This window comes from Microcebus murinus, chromosome 10, assembly GCF_040939455.1.
Source record: "Microcebus murinus isolate Inina chromosome 10, M.murinus_Inina_mat1.0, whole genome shotgun sequence".
Taxonomy (NCBI): Eukaryota; Metazoa; Chordata; class Mammalia; order Primates; family Cheirogaleidae; genus Microcebus; species Microcebus murinus.
The window spans coordinates 59,254,590-59,280,559 of NC_134113.1; the positions used below are offsets into that span (position 1 = coordinate 59,254,590).

Here is a 25,970-nt window from a genome sequence, read left to right on the forward strand (position 1 = left end):
GAAGGAAAGCAGATCTGTTTCTGAAAGACATGGGCTACTCCAATTAGGACCTTTCCTTTGCTATCATCTTCCCTTCTCAGATTTATCTGCAATAATCCTTCCCATAAATAATTGTCTGATTCTTGTGTGATCATTTCCTTTGGAGGTGCATTTAAGGAAGAAACTAATATATCCAAAGCACTGAAGCAAAAAATTCTGGCAGTGGAATTTCTAAAAATAAATGTAAACCTCTGACTGAATCTGTGATGTTCTCCCTTATACTCAGTGACCTTCTCTGCCTTGTCATTCATCATTTGTTCATTTGGTGCCAATTTCTCAGCCCATATCAAGCACTATTCTAGAGATGACCTAGGGTAGATGAATAGGAGGGTCCTTCTCCTTGAGGAACTCAGTCTAGAGGAAAAGAGACTAATACATAGATAATTAGAAAGAATGTGATGAGAGCCCAGGGGAGGGGCATTGTCTTCCTTCCCTATGGGTGCGGTTGCCATTAGCAAAGTACTGAAAATTGTGTGGCTTATTTACTGCAGGCTAGCAATCCAAAATCAAGGTGTTAGCTGGTCACATTCCTTCTGAAGCTGGTAAGGGAACCCTTCTTTGCTTCCTCCTAGCTTCTGGTGGCTTGCTGGCAATCCTTGGCATTTCTTGGCCTACAGATGCATCACCCCACTAGGCTGTCTTCACATGGGATTCTCTCTGTGCCTTCACATGGTCATCTTCTTATAACAACACCAGTCATATTGGGTTAGGGTCCACTCCACTTCAGTGTGACTAATTACATCTGCAATAACCCTGTTTTCTAATTAAGTCACATTCTAAGGTATAAGAATGTATTCAGGAATAATATGACTTAAAATAAAACATAATAGCATAGTGGGGGCAGAAGGATTAATAGGTGGGCAGGGAAGATTTTTTAGGACAGTATATCTCTTTTGAGGGAAACAAAAACTCACAATTTAACTTTTAATAAGTACTAATTCTTCCTAGGTGTATCAAGAGTTTCCTAGGGGTGGGAGTAATTGAACTAAGGTTTAATTCCAGAAAATCAAATAAGAATTATCTAGAAGAGTGATTTAAGGGAAGATGTCCCTATGGAAGAAATAACATGAGAAGAGGCATGAAGGAATGGAAAGGGCATGAATAGCTCAGGGAAGTGTGAAGAATTTCCTGTAGCTATAGAGTATAATATTCAGAAGCAAAGTGGTGAATGGTGAGATGTGAGAAGTGTGCTTGGATTAGATAGTGGCAGGCTCTGTGGTTACCTCTCCTGGTGTCAGCTGAGACTATATCTTATGGACTTGTGACTTGGGCCTGAGCAGTTAGTGAGTGTGACATGGAAACAGGGAAGTGGGAGGTAGCCCTGTCCTCAGTGGCTGAAATGGCCCACCCATCCCCGCTCCTTCCCGCCCAGAGCAGGCACAGGCACCATCTCCATCTCCGGACTTCCCTGTGAAATATAAATCCCAACAGGAAGAGATTCTGTCTTACTCATTCACATATTCTCAGCTCTCAGCACGACAGCTGGCCTAGTGGGCATGCTGAATTTAGATCCGTTGAATGAATGAATAGATGGAAAAGTACATTCAGCACAGCAAAGCTCTGTGCAGGTCCTGTTGCCAAGTACTGCACTGACACGCATGCCACTTACCCATCCTGAGGCCTTCACTTCTCTCTGCTTAGCTATCTTTAAGGTTGCTGCAGGGAGCATCTTTCAGGTGGTAAGGAAAGATTCACAGAAATATTTATTAGTCTGGGCTTACTATAAGCTACGTGGGGAGGTGAGGTAGCCTGAGAGGACATGACAGCAGCACTCTAATTATTTTGAGTCCCAGGGATGCCAGGACAGTGATGCACAGAGACAGAGAGTGGGGTGGTTAAGCAAGCAACTTGAAGTCCCATAACTCAGCTTCTGTGTATATCCAGTGTTTCCACTTCCCAAGACAGGATCTGATGAGGGCCCCTGACCAACATCCAAGATGAAGTGTTTGTACTGGGTAGAGTTTTGCCGTAGGTCCCTTCAGACAGGATTGGGCTCTACATAAAACCTACACAAGTTCTGCTCTGACCCTTGGTCCAATCAGTTGGACCCTGTAGGGTTTCAAATTTTGCCCAAGGCCTACATTATCATTGCAGGGAGGATGAACCACTATTCTCAGAAAGGGATAGTGGACCAAATAGGTTTGTTTTAAAGACCCATCTTCAGAATAAACCACTGAGTGTATAAGAATGAAATGATGTAGGTCTGAAATTTCACAGCCCTTGAAGATTTTGCCACTTCCTAAGCACATACCTTGTATGGGCATATTTCTATCTCTTATTCTGTCTTTAAAACATTTCCTTCCTTCCTTATCTATCTTACCAATCATTGTAAGTAGTGAAAAGATTATGAACTTTGCAGTCAGGTAGACAAGAGTCAGAGTCCTGCCATAGCATTTAACAGGTGTGCACATTAGGTCATTAATGTTCTTCTTAGCATCTCAGTGTCCTTACTGTGAAAGACACAATAACGTTTTCTCACAGTTTATATTGAATATTAAATTAGAAAGTGGTGTGAAATTGGCTCATGACATGCCAATTTTCTTTCTCATTTCTTTAAGAATAAAGATGACTTATAGGAGTTCTTTGTAACCATTTTCCTAGGACCTGATTCAGAGCAGGCACACACAGTGCTAACTGATGGACTAAAAGCAGTTTGAATATATTCCACAAGAAAATACTTTACCAGGTGCTCATTGATGTTACAGCTACAACAATACAACAATATTACAACAGCAATCCAAATTATTACGTGCTCATATAACTGCATTGCTTTCAGAATATGGAAAAGGAACACGTAATTTGTTTCTTACCTAACTTTGAAAATGCTACAGGTATGAGTGGTTTACTAGACTGGCTCCTTCATCAATGGTTCCCTGTATCTCTTCACTGATCTTTTAGCCACTTTCCCCCTTACACACATCCACCCCAGCCACAGGATGACTTATCCAACAACAAGATGTGGAGAGGAGTAGAGATGTTTGGAGAAAGGAAAACATCCAGGAGAAAGAAACAAGGGAGGTGATGGGGGAGTTCTGGAAAAAGGCATGGAGGCGAGAACTCACTCCACTTCCTTTTCTACATCTTTCTTCCTATTTTAAGGCATTCTGGCATTCTCCTTTTTCCTTTTTGCATTCTAGCTAACTCTTTGGATGAATTCGTTAGCCTCGCACTCTTTTCTCTTCCCATGCTTGTATATACTCTTTACAACACATTTCATCCAATTGTTTGTACAGTATTTTAAGCATTTAAAAGTCACAAACTCCTTGAGGACTAGGACAAAGATATTTATTTTGAATAAAGAATTCTCAACAAAGATTTCTCACTGGAAAAGAGAAGTAGGATTTCTCTTATCATTGGAGGAATCTAGAACAGGCTGAAAACAAATTAGACCATTTTGACTTTAAATATCAGGAGGTTTTTTTTTTCTGAAAATAGCTATAAAATATAATTTTCTAGTTTTTAGTTAAACATAGATAATCATGAATAATATCACATAATTGAAAAGAAATTTGTAGGTCCAATTCTCCCACTAGTTTCCAGTCCCTGGAACAGTGCCTGGCCATCAAAAATGCTTTGTAAAAAATTGTGCAATGACGTCAGGTTGTCACATCAATAATGGGGTGATTGTTGATATAACCACAGTTGTGCTCAACACATGTAATAAATGTGCTGCAGGGAATTACACTGAAAAGTAAGACAAATTTTCAGCATAAAAAGAGATTGCATTCTGTAGAAGAAATGAGTAAACAGCATTAATGACACAGCACACAACAAATGCTATGATAGAGAGAAAAAAAATGAGTGCTGCTTTCATTTACTGTAAGGACAGAAGGCTGATTCAGCCTGGGAAGGAAAATTATCGAAGATACGGCATTGACTAAAAAAATGAATGAGACTTTAACAAACAAACAATGGAAATTGTTTGTAGGGAGGCAGAATAATCTAATTGGAATCTAATTTGGAGATAAAAAAGGGTTGTAGATGAGGGAGAGAGCATGTGACCACGTGGGGTAAGAGCATTTCTGGCTGAGGGAACAGCAAGTGCAAATGCCCTGAGATAGGACCAGGATTTTTGTGAAACAGCAAAGAGGCCAGTGATCCTGGAGTAGCATGTGCAAGCCAAAAAGGGTGCAAGATCAGGTCAGAGTGATAGGAGGGGAAGGGGGCACAGAACGTGTAGAGCCTTGTCTGTCATTGTAAGGACCTTGGCTTTTACTCTGAGTAAAATGTGAAGTTGTTAGCACTTTTGAGCAAAAGGGGGACATAAATATCACTCTCATTGCTGTGTTGAAAATAGGCTGAAAAGATCAAGGACATAAGCAGGGAGACCAGTGAGGAGACAATACCTTGGGTGAAAGATGATAGTGGCTCAGACAGGGTGGTAGCAAAACTAGTGGGATTCTTAAATTTTGAATATGGAATCAACAAAAATGTGTTGATGGATTGGAAGTGTAAGAGAAAGAGCACTCAGGAATGACCTTGAGCTCTTGGCCTGGGAAGAGGAGGTTGCCAATAACAACTGAGAATGAGAAGCTTGGAGGATGAGAGATGTGGGTGAAGAGCACAAGGTCAGCTTTAGACATGCTAAGTTTGAGACACATCTTAGTCACTATTTGATGGTATCAGGTTGGCAGTTGGATATATGGGTCTGGAGTCTAGGGTGTGATCTGGGCTGAAGGTACATATTTGGACATCATCACTTTTTGCAAAGATGGCTTTAGAGCATAATGATATAGAGTCAGATGATCATATAGAGTTACACAGAAGGAAGATAGAATTGTGATTTTTCAATTCTGTGATTTGCACCATCATGTTGGATTGCTTTCAAAATGAGTTTAATGTTCTCTGTGCTCTAATGGTTTGGAATATGTCTCAAGAAACCTGAAGGGTTTCATCAGAATTATACATTTGACTACTAACTTATTTAAACTGGTAAAAGATACCTTTTTACTGTAAAAATAAACAAAATTTAAAATCACACATAGCCTACTGCCTAAGTGATAATTATTGTTAAAAATCTATTGTACAGCTGGAACCTACTCTACTAAGTGAAATATCACAAGAATGGAAAAACAAGCACCACATATACTCACCATGAAATTGGTATTAACCTATCAGCACTTAAGTGCACATATAGTAGTAACATTCATCAGGTGTTGGGAGGGAGGAGGAGGGGATGGATATATACAACTAACAGGTGTGGTGCACACCGTCTGGGAGATGGACACGTTGAAGCTCTGACTCTGGTGGGGCAAAGGTAATATATGTAACCTAAATATTTGTACTACTGTAATATGCTGAAATAAAAAAAATCTGGTGTATTTATTTCTTGCCTTTTTTCTTTGAATGTTTCCAAATGTGAAGTTTCCAAAAATGTTACCAAAATAACTTGTTGATAAGACAAAGCTGAATTTCTTGCTTACTATGGCAAGAGAGATCGCTGTCTGATTAGAGTCTTACTATTATTTTTTATGAAAAAAGACAGGAGTCAAGGTATTTATAAGGTTTTCAGGCATAGCTTAAGAAGAATTTTTTAATGTAAAGGATGAGCAGGACTGCATAAGTATGATAATATGATAGTGTAGGATTGGGAGAGGTAAGAATTATGATGTGAGAATTTAAAAGAGTCTTAGATGGTAACCAGTCATTAATGTTTACTTAAATGGTTTTCTTTTTGGCTGAATTCCTAAAATAAAGTTATTTCAGACATATTTTTCTCCTGGCCAAGAGCTTCTGGAATAGTGAAGCTACGTTAATGTAGAAAGTAAATTGTATAAGTATAAAAAGATTTCAATTCTTAGTATACATTGTAGGGAATTGTGATCATATTGTATACATAATTTTGTATATTATGTTCTTTTTATTTACTTTATGCCATTTCTGTGTTGCATATATCTACTGTAAACACTGTGAGTAAAAGATAGACTCATCTTATAAACTCACCTAAATTGAATTAATGATCCTCCTGAGCCTATTTCAGTTACTTCCTATTTTAACTTACACAAATAACACAGGAGTGAGTTTACTTGTACACAAGGATAATTCTCAACATAGATTGTTTCCTTTAGATAGAAGAATGTGAGGTGAAATTATGGAATCAAAGGATTATAGTCACATCTTAACTCTAATGTGACTTTAGTTTAGTTTTGTTTGTTTCCCGATAAGCTCTAGTTATGTAAGTCAAGCCACCTTAGTGGGTGGCTCATTCAAGTCACTATGGGTATTTTATCTTTCCTTTTATTCCCATCCACAAAATAATCTGTGCTTTCTGCCCAAGGGAGAAAAAAATAAGTATAAGGCAGACATTTAGAGCTCTTCATAAATATGGGTTTGCTATTCTCTATGGCTCAAAATGGTTAGAATCTTAAAAGCCAGCACTATTACCCAACACTTTTCCCAGAAAACAAAGCACTGCATTATCAACTCCTGTCAACAATGATAGAACAAGAAAATCTGCTGGCTTTTCCCAATTCTCACAATCCCCACACCAAAAAATAAAAACACAAACACCTAAGTTTTCATCTTACTGTAATCCCCATGAGTTTACTTATGCATGGTATATAAAATAGGTTACTGTGAAGCTTTAGAGAAAAATGCACATAAATATCCAGTTCATATTTGGTGCTGAGTTAATGGGAATACAGTTGAAAGTTGCATCTGTCTCAAAACACAGCTCCAATCCCACTTCCTTATGGAACCATTCCCTGAGCCATGAGACACTTTCTCGTAGAGTCCTAGGGCACATTTTGTACTCATATTTTTTTCTTCTATTAAATTTATTCATATGTAAGACTAACCTCCATTGGACTATGAAACTCTGGAATCCCTGGAGTGTTTCCTATTTTATTCACATTTGTGCCCTCAGCACCTCATAGGATTTGAACAAATAGATATTTGTTGAGTGGGATATAATTTTGGATTATCTGCCGATTAATGTTTTCTGCACCGTTGCTCCCTACCATCAATGTGCCTAATCCTGAATTTACCAATAACCCCATGCACTGTTCCATCAGTAAGTCTTAATTATATAGCATCAGGCATCCCAGTAGGGGAGCGACTTCATCGGGCTGTACTTTCTCATCGACTTCTGTGACTTCAAAGGCTTTCCTTGAGGGGACAGCAAGAGTGAGGGTAGGGGAAAGCAGGGAAAATAGAGGCCTCCAGTGAGGGCTGAGAGGGAATGAAGTGGGGAAAGGGAAGTTTACCTAAATCGTCCACAGCTCCCTTAGAAACTGCCCACAGGGAAGGGGCAGGGGAAGGGGAGGGGCTGGTGGCTGGGGGCCAGGGAGGGGATGCTGAAAGGCTGACAGATGGAGTGCTCCCTTTGAGCGCTCTCCGAGGACCAACGGTTGCAAAGCCACACAATATACAGAAGTAAATCAAATCGAGGAACATGTGCACTAAAGAAGGGAAAGAAGGGAAGGGGGAGAGGGCCCACAGGGAGGGGGCTGGGGTGGAGGTGGAGATCCCTTTGAGCCACAAGAAGAGAGAGAAAGAAAGGGGTTAGGGAGAGGAAAGGAAGCCACATCCCAAGCAGTTTTTCTGGAGCAGTTGGGGAGCAAGGGGGAAGATGTGGTCAGGGAGAGTCAGAGAGCCATAATATCCTAAGGTCTCAGGGGACTCACTGGGCATTTCATTCATTCTCAAGTGTCTAGGCAAGACCCAATCCTTAATACTGCAAATAAATAACTGTGTGTGGAGGAGTGGGGGACAATATACAGGCAAAAACTCCACCAACAGCCATAACGATAAATGGTAACATCTCCCCACAAATTATTGTAAGAGGTTCCTAGAGGATAGTGCAGTGGTTAAGCCTGGCCTCAGCTGGCACTCACAGAAAATATTCAGAGCCTTAATTTAGCCTTTAAAGATGTTAAATCCCTTCTAGCCTGGGGGAAAAACAACTCTCACCCTTAAAGCTGGATTTGGGCTTCTAACTCCTGGATTCATATGGGTAAAGGTAGTAGGAGAGGGCCTGAGGGTATGTTTTTTAGAGTCTCAGGGTGGGATATAGGGAGGTTTTGTTTTTGTTATTGCCTTTTTACCTCCTTTCCCTCACTTTATCTTTTCCAATTAGCATTTTAATCTTTTTTTTATTTATAAAATCCTGAGCTCCCAGTATCTCTAGATCCCTCTAACTCCACTCCTTTCCAGCCTAGGGAGGATGAGAGATGTTTTTCCTCTGATGGTGGAGTAAACTAGGATGAACCAGGGAGAGCTAGGTCTGAAAGTCCAAGAATGGGCAAGTTTGGTACTTCAATGCATGACGTGGGTAAGGTGACCATATAATGTACACCCAAGCTGGGACCTTTAAAAATGAAAGAGGCTCTAAAAATAATAGGCCTTAATTGATCTACAACAGGTGCAAACTGTGACTATACTAAGCAAACCAGAACTCATGGTCACCCTATAGATGACAAAATCAGCATGTAACCCATAGTTATGTATTGCCTCTGTATGTGTGTGTACGTTTTGGGGGAGAGGGCAGGAGAACTTGCCATGTAGAATCCCTCTGTATGATAAGTACCTAGGACTATTACTTCCCTCCTCGGAGGTGATGGGATTCTAGAATAGGGTATTAACTTATTCTATTTTTATTCAAATCCATCCTTCCAGTGCTCAAAGGATAAAAGGAATAGAATAATACTCAAAATAAATAAAAGGGGCATAGAAATAAGCCCCTTAGTACAACAATCATTTCCTGGCTGTGTGATCTTGAACAAGTTACTCATTCTGTTTTGTTCACTGATACCCCCCCAGTGCCTACTACACATAGGAAGCACTCAAATATTTATTGAATAGATGAATTAATGGACCTCATTCTTCTCATCTGTTAAAAAAAAAGTGATGATAATAGCACCCATATGAAAGAGTTGTTGCAGAAATGTAATGAGGTAATGCAGGTAAATAAATGAAGTAATGCTCTCAATTTGATGTAAAAATTCAGAAAATACTGGCTGTATGTGTTTCTAAAGCAGATGAGATATGCAGACTATTGATGCAACAACCATATGGTACACACTCTTAGCAAATGTCATTCCTCGTTTATCTTTACCTTTTCCCTCATGCTGTAATTCTGGTGTCTTAAAATACTTTTGAAACTCCAAAGGGCTAGCACTTCTTTGTATTCTCTGCATTGCCCTACTCTCCGCATTCCTAATTTATACCTGCTTAAAGTGTCTAGAAATTAAAATAGTTCTAGCTGAATGAATGCGTGGGTGGAGAAGAGGTGAAGTGTCTGAGAATTTCAACTATACCTTTGTGGTTGAAGGATCATTTATTGTAGAAGCAGAAAGCTGGAATTTGAAAACTGGGCTATGTGGACATTTCTCACATTCTTTTGCTATTTTTCTTAGCTTAAAATTAGTGGGACAATGGGAAACCTTACCTAGAAGATGCTTCTCAGGCTGGTGACCAGTATAAGGCCTGTTTCTGTGGCTAGCTTCTACAGTGGTCTCCTTTCAACACTGCTTGGCTCAAATCCTAAAAGATTTTGTATTCTATTTTCATGAGAGAGGTTATTCTTTATGCTCTAGATTCATGATGTAGTGTCTTAAAACATGAGCTCTAGGGTAAGGTGGGGCTCAGGGAAGGCCAGATGAGTGGAAAGTATGTTCCTATTGTAGGAGCTTCTAGGGACCAAGATACTACTATACCCCCATATTGCATTATCCTTTGTGGTGGTAAAAAGTCTTTCCTTAAATGCAATCTCAGGCAAGCATATTGTGGGCAAAATATGGTTCTTCTGGTTGTATCCTGGGCAATGCAGATGAGCTGCTTCAGGCAGAGTCACCAAAAAGATTAAGGTTAATAATTTTACTTTCAGTGTCCCTCCTGGAGCATTGTAGAATAGATTCTGGATTCCTAATTAACTATCAGTCACCTGATTGAGGATGGCAATATAGTATAGTGGAGGTAGACTGCTTTTATCTAAACCCCAGCACCAATCACATACTAGGCCCATGTGGCCTTGGGCGAATGACCTAACCTGTCTGTATTCCATTAATTCATTTGTAAAATGGGTATAATAATAATAATAAGAAGAAGAATATCTAACTCATAAGGCTATTGTGATCACAAAATAAATTAATACATGCAAAGCACTTAAAACAGCGTTTGACATATGGTAAGTGTTCTATAAGGATTAGCTATAATTATTACAGTTAGTAATTAGTTTCTTCTCATTGGCTTCTACCTCACTCAATGATGAATGCTTAGGAGAGGTGACCTGATTAGAACACTGGCCTAATGGAGCAGACCACTCAAAGCTTTCACAGATGCAAGGGGACTGTCCTCACAATGCTGTCATGCCCACTTGTAGTGGTAGCTCTTTGACTTTGATCTGAGAGTGCCCACCAGTGCTCTGTTTGTTCCTCCCAGAACAATGAAGGCATCTTGAGAGTAATACTTGGTTTTATTCATCTCTTCATCCTATTTTTTTTTTTTTTTTGCAGTAGTATAAATTAAGTTTGGATTCTCAGGCAATTCCCATTGTCCTTCATCAGATATTTCTCAGGAATTAAGAACCACATGATTGAAGCCTCTTAAATTCAACTTAAAATGTTTTCCTAAAACTAGGCAAATGCTCCTGGGGCTGAGTGTATAAGAGTGGAGTTGGTGGGAGCTAGTGTAGTGATCTTTTCATGGGAGAGTCATATCAGCATATGTATTCCATATATGCTGTTGGTGTTGTGGGCAGTGGCTATCAGATATCTTCCTGAAAATAAGTTTGGAAATGAGTGAGGAATAGGATTTTAAAGATAGCATATTGTAATTGTGTTTTAAAACCAATTTCACCTTCACAAGTTATACAGCTAACACTTAAACAGCACAGGTTTGAACTGGGTGCATCCACTTATGCACAGATTTTTTTCCAACCAAACTCAGGTTGAAAATACAGTATTCACAGGATATGAAACCTGCATGTATGGGTTTTTTGCACACGTGAGTTCCGCATGGCAGACTGTGGGACTTGAGTTGCATGAATTTTGGTATATGCTGGGGTCCTGGAAGCAATTCCTTGCCCATTCTGAGAAACAACTGTATATGAATAGTTTATACTTGTACAAAAAGAAAACAATTTCCTTTGATAATTACCCATGCTCAAACTACTTTATATCATCAGTTCTGAGATATCTCAAGATAAAGACACATGTTATCAGTTTGTGTGTGTGTATGTGTGTGTATATATATATAATCAGACATATATCTCTGAAATACATGTATTACTTAATGTATGTATGCACATTTTTTAAATTAAGTGCATCATATTGAACCTGTAGTTTTCCAATTTTTTTTTTTTTTTGCATTTCCCCCCACTGCATGTTAGTACATTTAGTAAGTACATTTCTTGCTAGTATATATAGACCATCTCTTACAAATTCCATGGTATTCCATTGCTTGGCTAACCCAGTGGTTACTTAATGTATTGATAAGGTACTTTTTCACTATTAAAAAGAATAGTTTAATTACCATCTCTATCCCACAATGACTCCTTGGGCACACATGTGATTATGTTAGGAAGTCAAACACAGAGAATTGGAATTTTTGGATTACATTTATATATTTAGTTTTCTGCCTCTGCTACTATACTGAAAGTTGGTTAGAAATAAGGAGTTTTATTCAGTTATGTATTTGCAGAATCTTATACAGTGCCTAGGGCTTTATATATTCATAAAATATACTTGTTGGGTAAATTAATAATATTGGGATCATTATTGTGATAAATGAATACTTGGATTGAGATAGGAGCACAAAGTCAGGATCTCTAAAGGAAATCCTTATATTAGGTTTCTTTGATTTCTAAGGGATGAAAAATCATATTTAAATGTTAAAGACAAAATTCCAAGAAAAACTACCACTTATGGGTCACTTGTTAAGTGCCAAATCCTATAGTAGGTCCTTTGCATACATTACAGATGGAGAATTTACAATTTACAGGTGGAGAAACTGAGGCCCAGTGAGATAAATAACTTGTCTGAAGTCACATGGTTAGTAGATGGCAATGTTAGAATTTAATTGACTCCTGGAGGATTTTGCTCTTAGGAATTGGGGATAGCAAGTGCAGAGAAGGGTCCTCAAGGCAGATGGTATAGAATTTTTAAAAGTACAGAAGTTTACTAATTTAAACAAATTCAGAGAGTTTTGTGTAGCTGGAAGGAGTCACTTTGCATACTCTGTCAGTGCGCAAATGCTCAGACCTTCAGTGAATGGGGTGGGAGAAGATTGAATCAAGTGTCCTTTCCAAAATGGACCAGTATTCTAAATACAAAGAGGACACTCAAATTTATTACCTTGTTTCTAGACCTACTTTTGTCACTAACCTATTCTATTGCTGTATTCAAACCTGGGAACTCAGTCTGCATACCTGTGAACAGGTTGGCATTATTCCAACCTGTTCAACCTATTCCAACCTATTATATCCTCAAAGCAGAATTGTGACATTTAACTATGTCATCATCATTGAATGTTAGAGCTGGAAAATACCTGAGAGATCATAATCCAACCTGATTATTGACTAATGAGGAACATGAGGCCCAGCGAGGTTAGGTCACTCCTCACGGCCACACAGAGGCAGATTTATAACACAGGTTTCCTTACTTCTAAGCTTTTTTTTCCCCCACCCTTTATATCTCAGAGCTTTTGAAAAGAATGAAGCATTTTTCAGATCTAAGGGAGGGTTACTGAATGTCCCTGATGCCATCCTCCAGATAACTCAGAAACTCAGCTGACACTTCTGCGTTTTGCTTGAGTCTTTATTCAGGAGAGAATCAATGCCACAAATCAATTTTCTTTAATATGTTTCACAACTATTATTGAATTTGTATCATTTCTCTACTAAAGCACTGAGCTTCTTGAAATGAGAGACTGTTTTCTTTATCTTCTCCCCCCAACCCTCACCCCACCCCAACCCTGTCCCAGGTCCCAGTGCCTAAACCTTGGAGAGCAGCTTTAGGATACGCTCAAGTTTTATACTGAATATGGGCAGCTTGAATCCTTTCTTTCTTCGAAGTCTACCTTCCCACTTTCTATAATTCCTGATTTATGTCTCTGGACTCCATTTGTTGGTGGTATTGGTTTTAATTCAGCAGAAGCTAGTGATCTCCCAAGGGAAGGTGAGAAAGAGAGACATCTGGGGACCCTTAGCAACAGGATCTGTGGCTTGCAGCTTAGCACTCTGGGGCCTAAAGGCAGACATTGGGCCCAGGTCTTCAGTGTCTGGCTGAAGAAGGCAATTTCTACCCGCTCCCCCTCCCCTTAGCGGCCCATGGGCAAGTCTCCTTTGGGGGTCAGGATTACTGGGAATACTAATTAATTCATTAGTGGGGTTGATGGATTATCAGGCTGTCTCCAGGCAGAGGGGCCTTGGGGGGGAACAGATTGTTGCCCATAAATCTGCCTGTTGCCTCCCTTCTCTCTGCTTCAATGGCTCCCGGGCGTCAGGCCTGTGGGCCAGCAACGGAGTGCTGGTCTCCTTTTCCCCACTCAGCAGATGGTTCTAACAGGTTAGCTCAGAGCTTTACAAAAAGCAGCAGAGAAAGAAGGAAGGGCTAGGGACTGGCCCTCTGGCCCAGGAACCATGTGGGGAGAGGAGAATGAATGCAAATGCTATGTATTCTCTTTTCTCAGGGCAGTCACCACCCCTTTCCTCTGCTGGCAGCATACGCCCCTCCTGCCCCTTCCTGCCCTCTCAGAGTTGAACAGCCAACTGTACAACTGTCAAGGAGTTGTGACAAGGGTAGCCCTGATGAAATAGATTCCACCCATCCCTCTGCAAAAGGCAGCTCTTAAAGAAAATGTGGTGTCCTCAAATCCCTCCCAAGGCTGCAGGAGTGTGCATGTACACACACGCACACACACACAGACATGCACACGCACAATTGAATGTATTCTGAAGGCTAATCCTATTGTGTCCAGTCTCTTACATCTGTCAGAGAAAGCAAGGAGCCCTGTTCTGTCCCCACCCTCATCTTTGTCTCAATATGTTCACCTTTCTGCTAATCCGCTATTCCTCCCTGCCCCTAAAAATTTCACAGGCAAGATGCCAACACCACCAATACCATCAACTTTTAAATATCCATGAACATGGCTTTGAAAACACAAAGCAAAAGACTGATTCATTCAGTAAGTGCTCATTGAACAGCTATTATGTACCTCTACCCTAAACACACATTACCCATAGATAAAGTTCCTGTGGCTGAGGAATGGATTCTGATTTGCTTTTCAGAAATCTACCATTCCTCTCATGTGCTGTTTAATTATTCTGAAAATGAAGTTTATTTTGATGAGCAGATATTTTCTGGCTAGGCATACAAAAAAGATTAGTTAGAGATTAAAGAAAGGTTTGCTGAAAATAAAAACTTCGTATGAAAACTAAAAAAACAAGTGTTATTTTTATTCTCTGGTTTTCTGTGAAGAATGAGAGTCACATGATACATATATCAAAATTTTTAAAGAATAACTATTTCAAATCTAAGACATTTTTTCCAACTTTATTGGCAGTAAAATTATCTTTTAACTGTCTGTACCTTTCCTTGCACACAGGTATATTTATAGCTCTTCATCTCTGTTGGATACGTATGCGAGTTATATTGGTAGAGCAAGTGATTATCAAAAAGTCTGGGGAATTTCCTTCAAGTCGATTTCAAAATAAATAAATAAATAAATAAATAATAAGTTGTGCTTGCACCAGAACACTATCATGCTACTGATGAAAAACACTTGAGCAATCAGCTCATTTTACAGATGGGAAAACTGATGCCCAGAATAAAGTTGACTTACTCAAGATTATTCAGCCGTTTGCTTAACCCAATCACCTTTCTTTTTCCTCCTTAGAAACAGATGATTGCAAAATCCTTGTCATCTTTAAATGAACTCACAATTATTTATTTTCCCTTGGTCAAGTTTTAAATAAGGTAGTATGCACGTTCATACATTTAAATTGTTGCAGATGTAGTCTTCTTTTCATCTGACAGCAACTTAATTTCACCTCGTAATGGGTGGACTTTTTCTGCCTGAAATGGTTAATGATGTATTTTTGAAAAATAATATTAGATCCCAGTTTGTAATTCAAGGAGCTAAATGTCCTTAAGGTGAAGGGTTTTATTCATTTGCTTTTTGTTTTTATAATTTCAAATGAACAGAAAGTTGAAAGAACAGTGCGACACATAGATATAGCTTCATCTATATTCACAAATTAAAACACAAGAATTTTAATGGGAACATATTCAATATGTTGAAAACAAGAGAGAGGCAGATACTTCTTCCTTCTACTTTTATTAAATAGAACTTTGGAGTTTAAAAGCCAAAGACAGCAATCCCCACGGGTAAGGTAGCAGTCATTGGTGCTGAGTCCTCCACATGTGCCTTTCTTATCTGTTGATTATTTTCAGACGTGGGCCAGCAGTTTCATTTGCCCTTCTTAGCTCTCCAAATCTATCTTCAGTTTTTTTTTTCTCCATTCTACCCACCCTGCTCCACTCCCATTTCTTACCTTTTTAACCACAAACGTTTCCATTCCTTTTTCTTTACCCCTCAAAGCCAGCAACTCTTCTCCCTATTCCCCTTCCAACAAGCCCCATCCCTGTTTAAACAAACAAACAAACAAACAACAAATAAACGCGTGTCAAAGCTGGACCTGGCCAGAGGAGCCCTTTGAAGTAGGCGTGTCTTTCGGCTGGGGAAGGGGTGGAGTTAGATCTGGGCAGCCTCACTCCTCCCTGGTCAGCTGGGAGAGCAATCAAAACTGCAGCCAGGCAGAGGCTCAGGCCAGAGCGCAGGAGCTGCCCAGAGGCTGTGGTCCTGAAAGCCCCACTCCGGGGAGCTAACCAGGGAGAAGAGGTACTGAAGACCGACCTAACCACTTGCAACGGACTCATCGGCCCAAAGGCGTCCTTGAGGAGCACAGAACTCCAAAGAAGGAGTAGAATAAGTAGCAGTCAGAGAAACCAGACCCGGTGGCATCTCTAAGAGATAGCAATCAGGTTTAACATGGATCGCTGAAAGTACCTCTTTCTCCCACCGTCTGGACGGTCTGGGGAACTTGGCTTCTCTGACTGTCCTCCAGGACACAGATTCACAGTTTACTCCACGAACTGCCAGTGACAGAGGTGAGCCAGCGGACCGGGTGGTAAGGGGGCTACTAAAGTTTCTCTGGGAAGTTCCCACAGACTTAGAGGAGCGGTTGGGGTGAAGTAAGTGTCTTCTGGGCTAAGGAGGGAGGAAATAGGATTTGGAAAACTTGAACACAAAAGCAGAGGGAGTCATAACACTGAATTTTAATAATTTTATTACATTTTATAGCACCTGCCATGCAAAGTGAAACTCATAGATATTCTGAATCATTTTCAAAAAGTGGAGATTACAGATGATTCTCTCTCCTCCCTGATTCCTGTCAAGTTCATTCTTTCATTTTACTATTGCTGAAAAACGTTCAAAAGTTTAACTGCTTTTCCAAGGTGGCCCAGCAAGTGGATTGGAAGAGTTGACCCAATATATCACTCTGCTCACAGTATTTTAGGGCCATGCATTGAGTGGAAGGGGATGAAGGGAAATGAAAATAGAATAAAGAATGGGAGATATTGGAAGCCATAGGGGTAGATTTTCACCATTACCCATGGGTTTGCTAAAAATCCTTGAATGATTGGGATGGAGTGGGGGAAATTTACTTTCCTCCAGCTCTTTCAATGGGAAATCAGAAGAGAAAGATAGTCCAAGTATATTTTTCCTCCTCTGCTTCACACCCATCATTTGCTCACAAAAAAAAGTGTATGCAGAATATACCAGCAAATGTAAAATGCACTCCCTCATTTTTTGACAGAGGAACCAGAGATGAAATGCTAAAGGACATGGAGGGAAAATTGAAAGACTGAGTAACTTCTGTTTACAAAGTTCACTATAAGATCTGGGCTATGGCAACTCAAGTATGATTGATTTTGCTGTATAAAATACGTGTGTATGCACACATGCACATGCATATATTAATAAAGGGGGAATAATAGAGTATAAAAGATTAGATAGAAAGAGTACAGAACAGCTTAACTGGTTTTTCCCAAGTAGTGCAACTTGTGAGCACCTTGGTTTGTATTCTGTCTTTTCAGTGCCAAGACTGTGCTACTCTGAGCAAAGAAATTAGTTTATCTGGTCCTTAGATTCCCTAGCAACTGGGCTGGATTAGTCCTCTTCCTGTTGTATTTAGAGTATAGAATCAGGAAGCAAAGAGATTATCATCAGCTTTTAAGAGGAAAGACCTTGTCCAGCCATCACAAACACACATAAAAATGCCCCTTACTTATTAATCAGTTGAAAATTCTCCATGATAAACAAACAAACAAACAAAAATAGTAAAAGTGTAGGAAGAATTCCAGAACAGCTCCACATGGTAGTAATGCCAATGACTTTGGGCCCAGTGGTAAAAATATTGGGTAGTTACAATCATTACCTAAGCAAACACTGATAGAACAGGTTAAAAAATGAAAATAGTGGAAGATATATTTTGAATTAAATAGAATAAGTTAAACTTGAAATTTCACTAATGGATCCTAAAGAAAGAAGAGAATTCTGTTATATCATGTAGGTGTATAAGAAAATCCACTAAAATGGTCTATATAAGATCAAAATGTGTATGCATGTGGAGGGCGAAAGGGCTGGATTCTGCCCCCATAGCAAGTATTCATTGATTTTTGTCATATTGGAGTCTACTTCCTGTATATTTTGAGAGTTAATTCTTTTCTAACAATTGAGGAAACCTTAAGATGGTATATCATGATACTTTGTGAGATAGCTCTACAGACTTTCCCACACAGCGTCTTTAAAACAATTGCCAACCCTTACATTTGCATAACAATTTTACAAAGTACTTGTGTTTGCATTAACTCTTTGCCTTGTGTGAAAATTTCTAAATGAGGTAGAAAAGACAAAAATGTTATTTCCATTTGATCTTGGGGTAAAAGAATTAAAATATTTTTCTGTGCTCATTTAACAAGCGAGTGGTGGAAGAAGGTCTTAGTCTCATGCTTCTTCCAGTACACACTTGAGATGGCTCCTCAATAGGCTACATTAGGTTTAGGTACCTGTTCTAGGAGAACCCTGGTGGTTTCTTTGATCGAAACTTAGAACACCATAACACAAGTTTTCAATACTCAAATATAAAACTGCATGTTTGTCTCTTCTTTTCCCTGCTAACCTTTTAGATGTCTTGAAAATATTTAGGTTGAAAAAGTCAGAGAATTTTTTTTCTGCATGTTTGAGGAGTCTTGGCTTTCCTTCCATTTGAGAGACATTTGACAGTCTCCTCAGATCTCTGCCATTTGGTTTTGGCAGGAAAATCATATTCCCAATGTTGTTGAATCAAAGGTAAAGATGTTCAAGTGCCAATGGTTGCCTATATTCTACCAGGAGCTTCATGAACTTGAAAATGTATGCAACTGAATAGGAGTGTCCAACCAATTATTTTCTCCCAATTATAAAACAGAGTGGAAGATTGGAAGGTGACTCCTCTTTGATATGATGGAAGAGTTGTAGTCCATCTAGTGGAGGCAGCAGATAGAATTTGGTTTCCTTACCTTTTGCAGCAGAACAAGATATTTGATATTTACTTTCATTAGGAGGTGAAGGGAGTAGAAATATCAGGGAATTTTTTTAAATGTATGTTGAAATGAAGCCATTGGTATTTGTTGACATGAAATCAATGTTAAGAATAGAGTCCAATTATGTCTATTCTTGTCCAAGTGGTCAGAAAAATTCATGACGAAGTTTAGGGATAATAGTACTAACACTTACATGAAATTTATCATGTATGGCACTATTCAAAGTACTTCAAATAAATTAACTCATTTAATGTTCCCAATAATCCTATGAGGTAGGACTGTTACTATTCCCATTTTAAGGAGGAGGAGACTAAGGCAGATAAAGGTTATGAAACTTGCTTAAGTTCACATATCTAGTAAGTAGTGGAGCTGAAATTTGAACCCAGGTGATCTGATTCCAGAGTCTGTGCTATCTAGCCTGCCATGGGGAAAAGGTCAGGCTACTGGACAATTGTCAGATGGTCTCTGAGCCAATCAGAGGAGGTAACATCTAGATAATAAGATATACACTAGTTAGTACAGTCCATTTTCATTATTCACCTGTGAGAAACAATTTTTAATTTTGAACAAACAAATGTGATCCAATAGACTAGATAAGAAAGCCCAAGAATAAACACAAAATACACATATGGATAATGTTTTATAGGATTTAAAACTATAAAATCCTTTCTTATATTTTTGTGTATTTTACAAGAATCACATAAAATATATCCATTCCTATTTTACCAAAGAGGAAATGGAAGAACATAGAGAGCTTACATAAAGTGTTTGAAATCAACAAACAGGATTTAGAAGAATGTGGAATAGAGTTCACATCTGTGTTATTACAGCTTCCACTTTTTTGAAACCACACCATATACTCATAAGATTCTCTTAGAGCTAATGAACCAGTGCCTATGGGAAGGCTTTATGAACAGAGGAAGTTACACTGGAGCCATTTCTGTTCTTTCCATGATTAGTAAGAGAACAAAGGTGAAAATCGGTCACCCTTCTCATTGTTTTAGCTAAAGCCTGTTGGTTCTTTTCCTTCCTACCTACTAACACACTGATTTGAAAGCAGCTCCTTGACTCTTACAGGAACCATCAAATATGTTAAAGGTAAAGGGTGGTCTATTCTATCCTCCCAATCCCACTTACTGATGGGGGTGAATATTCAGATCTTGACAAGAGTCCAGAGGTACAGAGGTGGGGATGGTGAAGAAAACCAAATACCTAGGCAAAGATGGTGTTCAGATCCAGGGGACTCTCCTCTCTCGCACTTTCCTTCTTTCCTCTCCATGCATGTAAGCAGGACCCAGTGACAATGATGATAATGAAGATAACAGAAAGGGGAGGAGAAGAAAAAGGAAGTGGGGGGAAATAAAGGGGTGAAAGCAACAGGAAAAAAAATTTGGAAGAGGAAAGAACACTGGAATATGAAAGTTAAGAGGAACCTTGGAGAACACTTAAACAAGCCTCCCTTTAGATAATGGTCACTGCTGTTGATTTAGTTCTATTGATCTACATCTTCTGAAGTCAAAGTGCCTTTTTTCCTTCCTGTAGCTGTAGTGGAAAAGAGAAAAAGACATAAAACCTAAGATTTGAAATCAGAAGAACTGGTTTTATGTCCTGCTCTACCAGCTCTTTGTCTTTGCATTTCCATGACTTAAACTACCTGACCCAAAGTGACCTGACTATAAAATGAGCATAGTAATCCCTATCTCCCTCAAAGCTTTGCTATGAGGAACATAGGAATTAATGGATGCAAAAGTGCTCTGTAAACTTTAAAATGCTGCACAAATGTTGTTATAATTACATGGGAAGCATTAGGTTTCCCAAACCCATTCCATCCTCTTTGGCCTCAGAGTACACCTGCCCCTGGAAGATCTGTGTTACTTTAACAGAAAGTTAATTAGGTCCTTTACCCTCCCTCTGGATATCTGCCGGAGTTAGAAGTGCAGCTCAGCACACAAGCTCCATCATCCATATTAAAAGTGGGATTTTCTGAGTTGGCTTGGGCAGCCAGTTGACCAATAGGTTCCAATGTGTGTTTTCAATAAAGCTGCTTACCCAGGAAGCCTTATTAAGTGAGTAAGTCAAGCTGACATGATTTCCATGCCGATTAACATGAAACCTAGGCTGTTTTCGCAATGCAGTAACATTAATTATTTATAAGAGGTAAATGAGGTTACAATGAAAACAAGCTCCAATTACCAGAAACAAATCAAATCATATATTTATATTTTTAAAAGCTATGTACTAATCCCTGCATTCATTGATTTGAGGGCCAAGTTTCAAAGATCACAAAACATTGGAGTTAGGTGATATCTCATTGTGGTTTTGATTTACATTTTCCTGATGATTAGAGACCTGGAGCATTTTTTCATGTTTATTGGCCATTAGTCTTTCTTCTTTTGAAAAGCTTGTGTTCATATCTTTAAAAGCTTGTGTTCATATCTTTTGCCCACTTTTTAATGGGGCTGTTTGATTTTTTTCTTGCTGTTTTGCTTGAGTTCTTTATAGATTCTGGTTATTAGCCCTTTATCGGATATACAGCATGCAAATATTTTCTTCCATTATTTAGGTTGTCTGTTTGCTTTATTGATTGTTTCCTTGGATGTTCAGAGCTTTTTAATTTGATCAGATCCAATTTATTTAATTTTGTTGTTGCTGTGATTGTCTTTGGGTCTTCTCCATACATTCTTTGTCTAGGCCAATATCTATAAGAGCTTTTCTGACATTTTCTTCCAGAATTCTTATACTTTCATGTCTTAGAATTAAATCTGTTATTGCCCAACTCCAGTGAGAATGGCTTTTATCAAAAAGTCACAAAACAACAGGTGCTGGTGTGGATGTAGAGATAAGAGAACACTTAGACACCGTTGATGGGACTGCAAAACAGTACAACCTCTGTGGAAAGTAGTATGAAGATATCTCAAGCTAAAAGTAGACCTACCATTTGATCCAGCAATCCCACTACTGGGGAGAAAAGGAGAAAAAAGCCATTTTACAAAAAAGACACTTGAACTATAATGTTTATTGTAGCACAATTCACAGTCACAAAGATGTAGAATCAACCCAAATGCCCATCAATACATGAGATCATTAATAAAATGTGTACAGAGTACACAGAGTACTACTCAGCCATAAAAAATGGGGAACTAATAACTTTTGTGACAATCTGGATGGAATTGGAGACCATTCTTTTAAATGAATTATTGTAAGAATGGAAAAACAAACACCACATGTACTCACTATTAAACTGGAACTAATCAATCAACACTTACATGCATATATGATAGTGAAACTCAATGGAAATCAAGCAGGTGGGAGGGGCAAGAAGGAGTTAGGTAATTTCACACCTTAACGGGTATGATGCACACTATCTGGGTGATGGACACACTTATAACATTGGCACAAACTGTACAAAAACAATACATGTAACCAAAATGTTTGTACCCCATAATATTCTGAAATCAGAAAAAAAGAAAAAAAACCAAAGATTAAAAACCAATTATGTTCTGTTTCTCATAGGCAAAAGCGATAGAGGGTTTAATATTTCAAAGATTTGCTGGTAAACTGGGATGCCTCAATGGAGTTTATTCTTAAACTATATACCTACAAATTGCTCAATAAATTTTAAAACAATTTAAACCCTTCCAGAATTGAATGCAAAATGTTTACTAAACCACTAGTCTCTTTTGGCTTTTAGATAGTTTTTAAATAGTAAGTTTCATATGGATAATTCTGATTACATAATAACTGTTAGGCAAGTGAATTAAAGTGGTCAGGCTACTTCTGTGTTTGCCTGAAAGAGTCCTCACTTAGTTTGCAGTCACTATATTCTGTATTGTGTAGCATTTTATTTCAGAGTTTTCATTTTTAATAAAGTATTATTATAATAGTTGCACTAAAATAATCTTGAATGGGTTTGGTAGACCACTGGCTTGTACTTGTAGCTATTGCCATGGTCTTGTTTGACAGTGCCAGATGCATGTACAAATGAAAAGAGTTCTCACTTTAACATATGAATAAATTTGAAAGATGATCAGGGATAACTCTCCTTTCTTTTCCTGATCCTTTAAAGACATCATGTTGCTAACACCTCTAACACCTTAACACTAGACAGAACACAATATGCTTACTGAAAAACAAAATGCTCCTCTGGCAATGGTAAGAGAAATGTTCAATGATCATGTGGTATAACAGACATGATCATGTCTGTTAACAGTTGTGCCATGGCCAACTTGAAGAAGATACTTGAAGCTACCAGTTGGGAGTACCAATGGGAAACATGGGAAATTATAGGATAGATTTAATCATCCTTTGTAGAATACATACAGAGTAGTCTAAACGATCTTGCTACAATTTTTCATTTATTTTATGGTGTAAATATATAACAATTTAGTTATTTATTTATACCATAAATGTTTTATATGCTTTTCATTTTTAAATAGTAATTATCATTATATAAATATTATATAATAGTAATTATTTTAGCACTCTCTTTCACTTTCAGAAATTTCTTTATTTGGAAAATAATTTAGATGCCCACCTATTTATGTTCCTTTGTGATCTGAATTCTGCAAAGAAAGAAAAATACATGTCTGGACTGGTATACTAGTTATTTTTATATAAAATATACATGAGGCAAAGAACCTAAGGACAAAAAGATTTAGGCACTAGCACTGCAATGAATAATCAAGTCAATTTTCTTTTTCTATAGTTTCTTTTCTTATAATATGCCATAACTGGATGAATACCCTGGGTGTTTCTTTTGTGTTGTATTAATCATTTAGAATGATTTGGAGACTTGGACAGGATAATTCTAAGTGAAATCTCAATGCAAAGTCTGTGCTCTGTATCTAAGGTTTAAAAAGAAAGTTTAGTTTTAAATTAAATAGGATATTCATAGGAATTAACATTTGATATTTCCCTTTTCCAGAATGGCAAAAACTTATGTGAAATCCAAGGACATGGTAGAGCTGGTCAACACACCATCCTGGATGGACAAAGGTCTGGGTTCTCAAAACGAGATGAAGGAGGAGGAGAGAAGACCAGATGCCTATGGGATGCTTGGCAGCTTAACTGAAGAGCATGACAGTATTGAAGAAGAGGAAGATGAGGAAGAAGACGGGGAGAAACCTAAGAGAAGGGGTCCCAAGAAAAAGAAAATGACCAAAGCACGCCTTGAGAGATTCAGGGCTCGAAGAGTCAAGGCCAATGCTAGAGAACGGACTCGGATGCATGGCCTGAATGATGCCCTGGACAACCTGAGGAGAGTCATGCCATGCTACTCTAAAACTCAAAAGCTTTCCAAGATAGAGACTCTTAGACTGGCCAGGAACTATATTTGGGCTTTATCTGAAGTTCTGGAGACTGGCCAGACACCTGAAGGGAAGGGCTTTGTGGAGATGCTCTGCAAAGGGCTCTCTCAGCCTACAAGCAACCTGGTGGCTGGATGCCTCCAACTGGGCCCTCAATCTGTCCTCCTGGAGAAGCATGAGGAGAAATCTCCTCTTTGTGATTCTGCCATATCTGTCCACAACTTCAACTATCAGTCTCCAGGCCTCCCCAGCCCTCCTTATGGCCATATGGAAACACATCTTCTTCATCTCAAGCCTCAAGTATTCAAGAGTTTGGGAGAATCATCCTTTGGGACCCATCCACCTGACTGTGGTACACCCCCTTATGAGGGCCCACTCACTCCACCCTTGAGCATCAGTGGGAACTTCTCCTTGAAGCAAGATGGCTCTCCTGACCTAGAAAAATCCTACAGCTTCATGCCACATTACCCTTCTGCAAGTCTAACCTCAGGGCATGTGCAGTCAACTTCCTTTCAGGCTGGTACCCCCCGCTATGATGTTCCCATAGACATGTCCTATGACTCCTACCCCCACCATGGCATTGGGACCCAACTCAATACAGTTTTCACTGAGTAGGGCAGTAAGATCATCATTTCAGAGAATGATGTGGAGACATTTCCCGTAATTCAAGTAGTTGAGCTGAAGATTCAATGACCTTAAAGGAACCCTGTGGATATACATCAAACACAATAGACCTAGTCCATTTAGGCCCTCCTTCACCTATCACCTTCTTTTCTCATCAACTTCTCACATTGTATTGATTGTTTTAGAGGGTTCTCAAGTGAAACTATATGATGACTTCTAACCTTATGGAAATGGAAAAGAAGACCTGAGCTCTATGCCAGTGGTGCCAAAAACTCATGGAATAATCTATGCCAATGGATTTTCCATTTCTGGTCTTTGTTTATTTGCTGGCAATATAAGACACAGGCAGCTATTCTGAGTATAGATGATTTCTAAAGTCCTTTGCAGTCCTAAAATTCTATAACTTTTGGTGATCACTCATAAATTTCTTGAAACTGAAAGAGCAATAATAGGAAATGGATGCTACTCATGGAAGGATCAAATGGAATTGGCAAAGGGAGCACAAAGTACATGTCTCTTGCTTCTCAGAATGTAAAGATTTTTTGGACTTAATGACAGGACTTCTTTGCATCTATCTGAGAGTCACTTCCAGAGGCTAAAATTCTAACGTGGCTGTCACTGTGAATAACAAAGGCTGTTCTTTAAGAGATTAACTCTACTTCTCACTGGACTGAGAGTTAAACATATCTTCCTTAGTTATTTGAGAATCGTAATGGAGGCCTCATGCCAAATTTATTGCTGGTAATATTTCAAATCACTTTTCTCAGTACTAGAAATAGGGCAAGGAAGTCACTGACACTCAGACTCCTATGAATAATGGAACATAGAGGAGTCATCTAGACCATTTCATGGCCTCCATAACCAGATTCTGAAAATTCAGATGAAACTCAGGTGCTGCTATTGGAACCAGCACGTGACCCAGGTTTAGATTAAGAAGCAATAAAATAGCTATTGTCTATACTAACTACCATAGTTCAAAAACTCTGTCCAGTTCACACTTGCCAATAGAAAAACCACTGGATTATTTTTTTTAGCAAGATGAATTTCATTTGGGTAAAGTAAATGTGATTAAAACTACTGATCTCTCTCCACACCAATATATTTTCTAGAAGCACAAGCACCAATTTATTGACCAAGCTTGAATTTTTCCAACATATATGCAATTATATCTCCTCCATTTGTTACCTCTTTCTCACTTCTAAAATATAATCTGCTATCACTTATTGTACATAACATTTCAAGTAACCAGATTTAGGGATGTAGAAATAAAATCCAAAGTCAGTGAATACTTTTATCAACGATGTCTTCATCATAAGTTTAACCCAATCTGCAGAATATTGATTTTTCTCCATGTAACTCCTCTTTCCTTTATAGCAATACTAACTTTGTCAAAATTATCTTTTTTTTTTCAGAA

At 38.6% G+C, this 25,970-nt stretch overlaps 1 protein-coding gene across 1 annotated transcript; it reads left to right on the forward strand.

The window, feature by feature from the left end:
* The first annotated feature begins 23,551 nt into the window (after positions 1-23,551).
* On the forward strand, positions 23,552-24,547 carry NEUROD4 (neuronal differentiation 4). Its single transcript, XM_012754623.2, has one exon. It carries the CDS (start codon positions 23,552-23,554, stop codon positions 24,545-24,547), a length of 996 nt encoding a protein of 331 aa, XP_012610077.1.
* The last annotated feature ends 1,423 nt before the right edge of the window (positions 24,548-25,970 follow it).

Excerpts from the sequence above, each read along its gene's own strand:
- NEUROD4 (XM_012754623.2), top strand. The coding sequence starts at position 23,552 with ATGGCAAAAACTTATGTGAAATCCAAGGACATGGTAGAGCTGGTCAAC.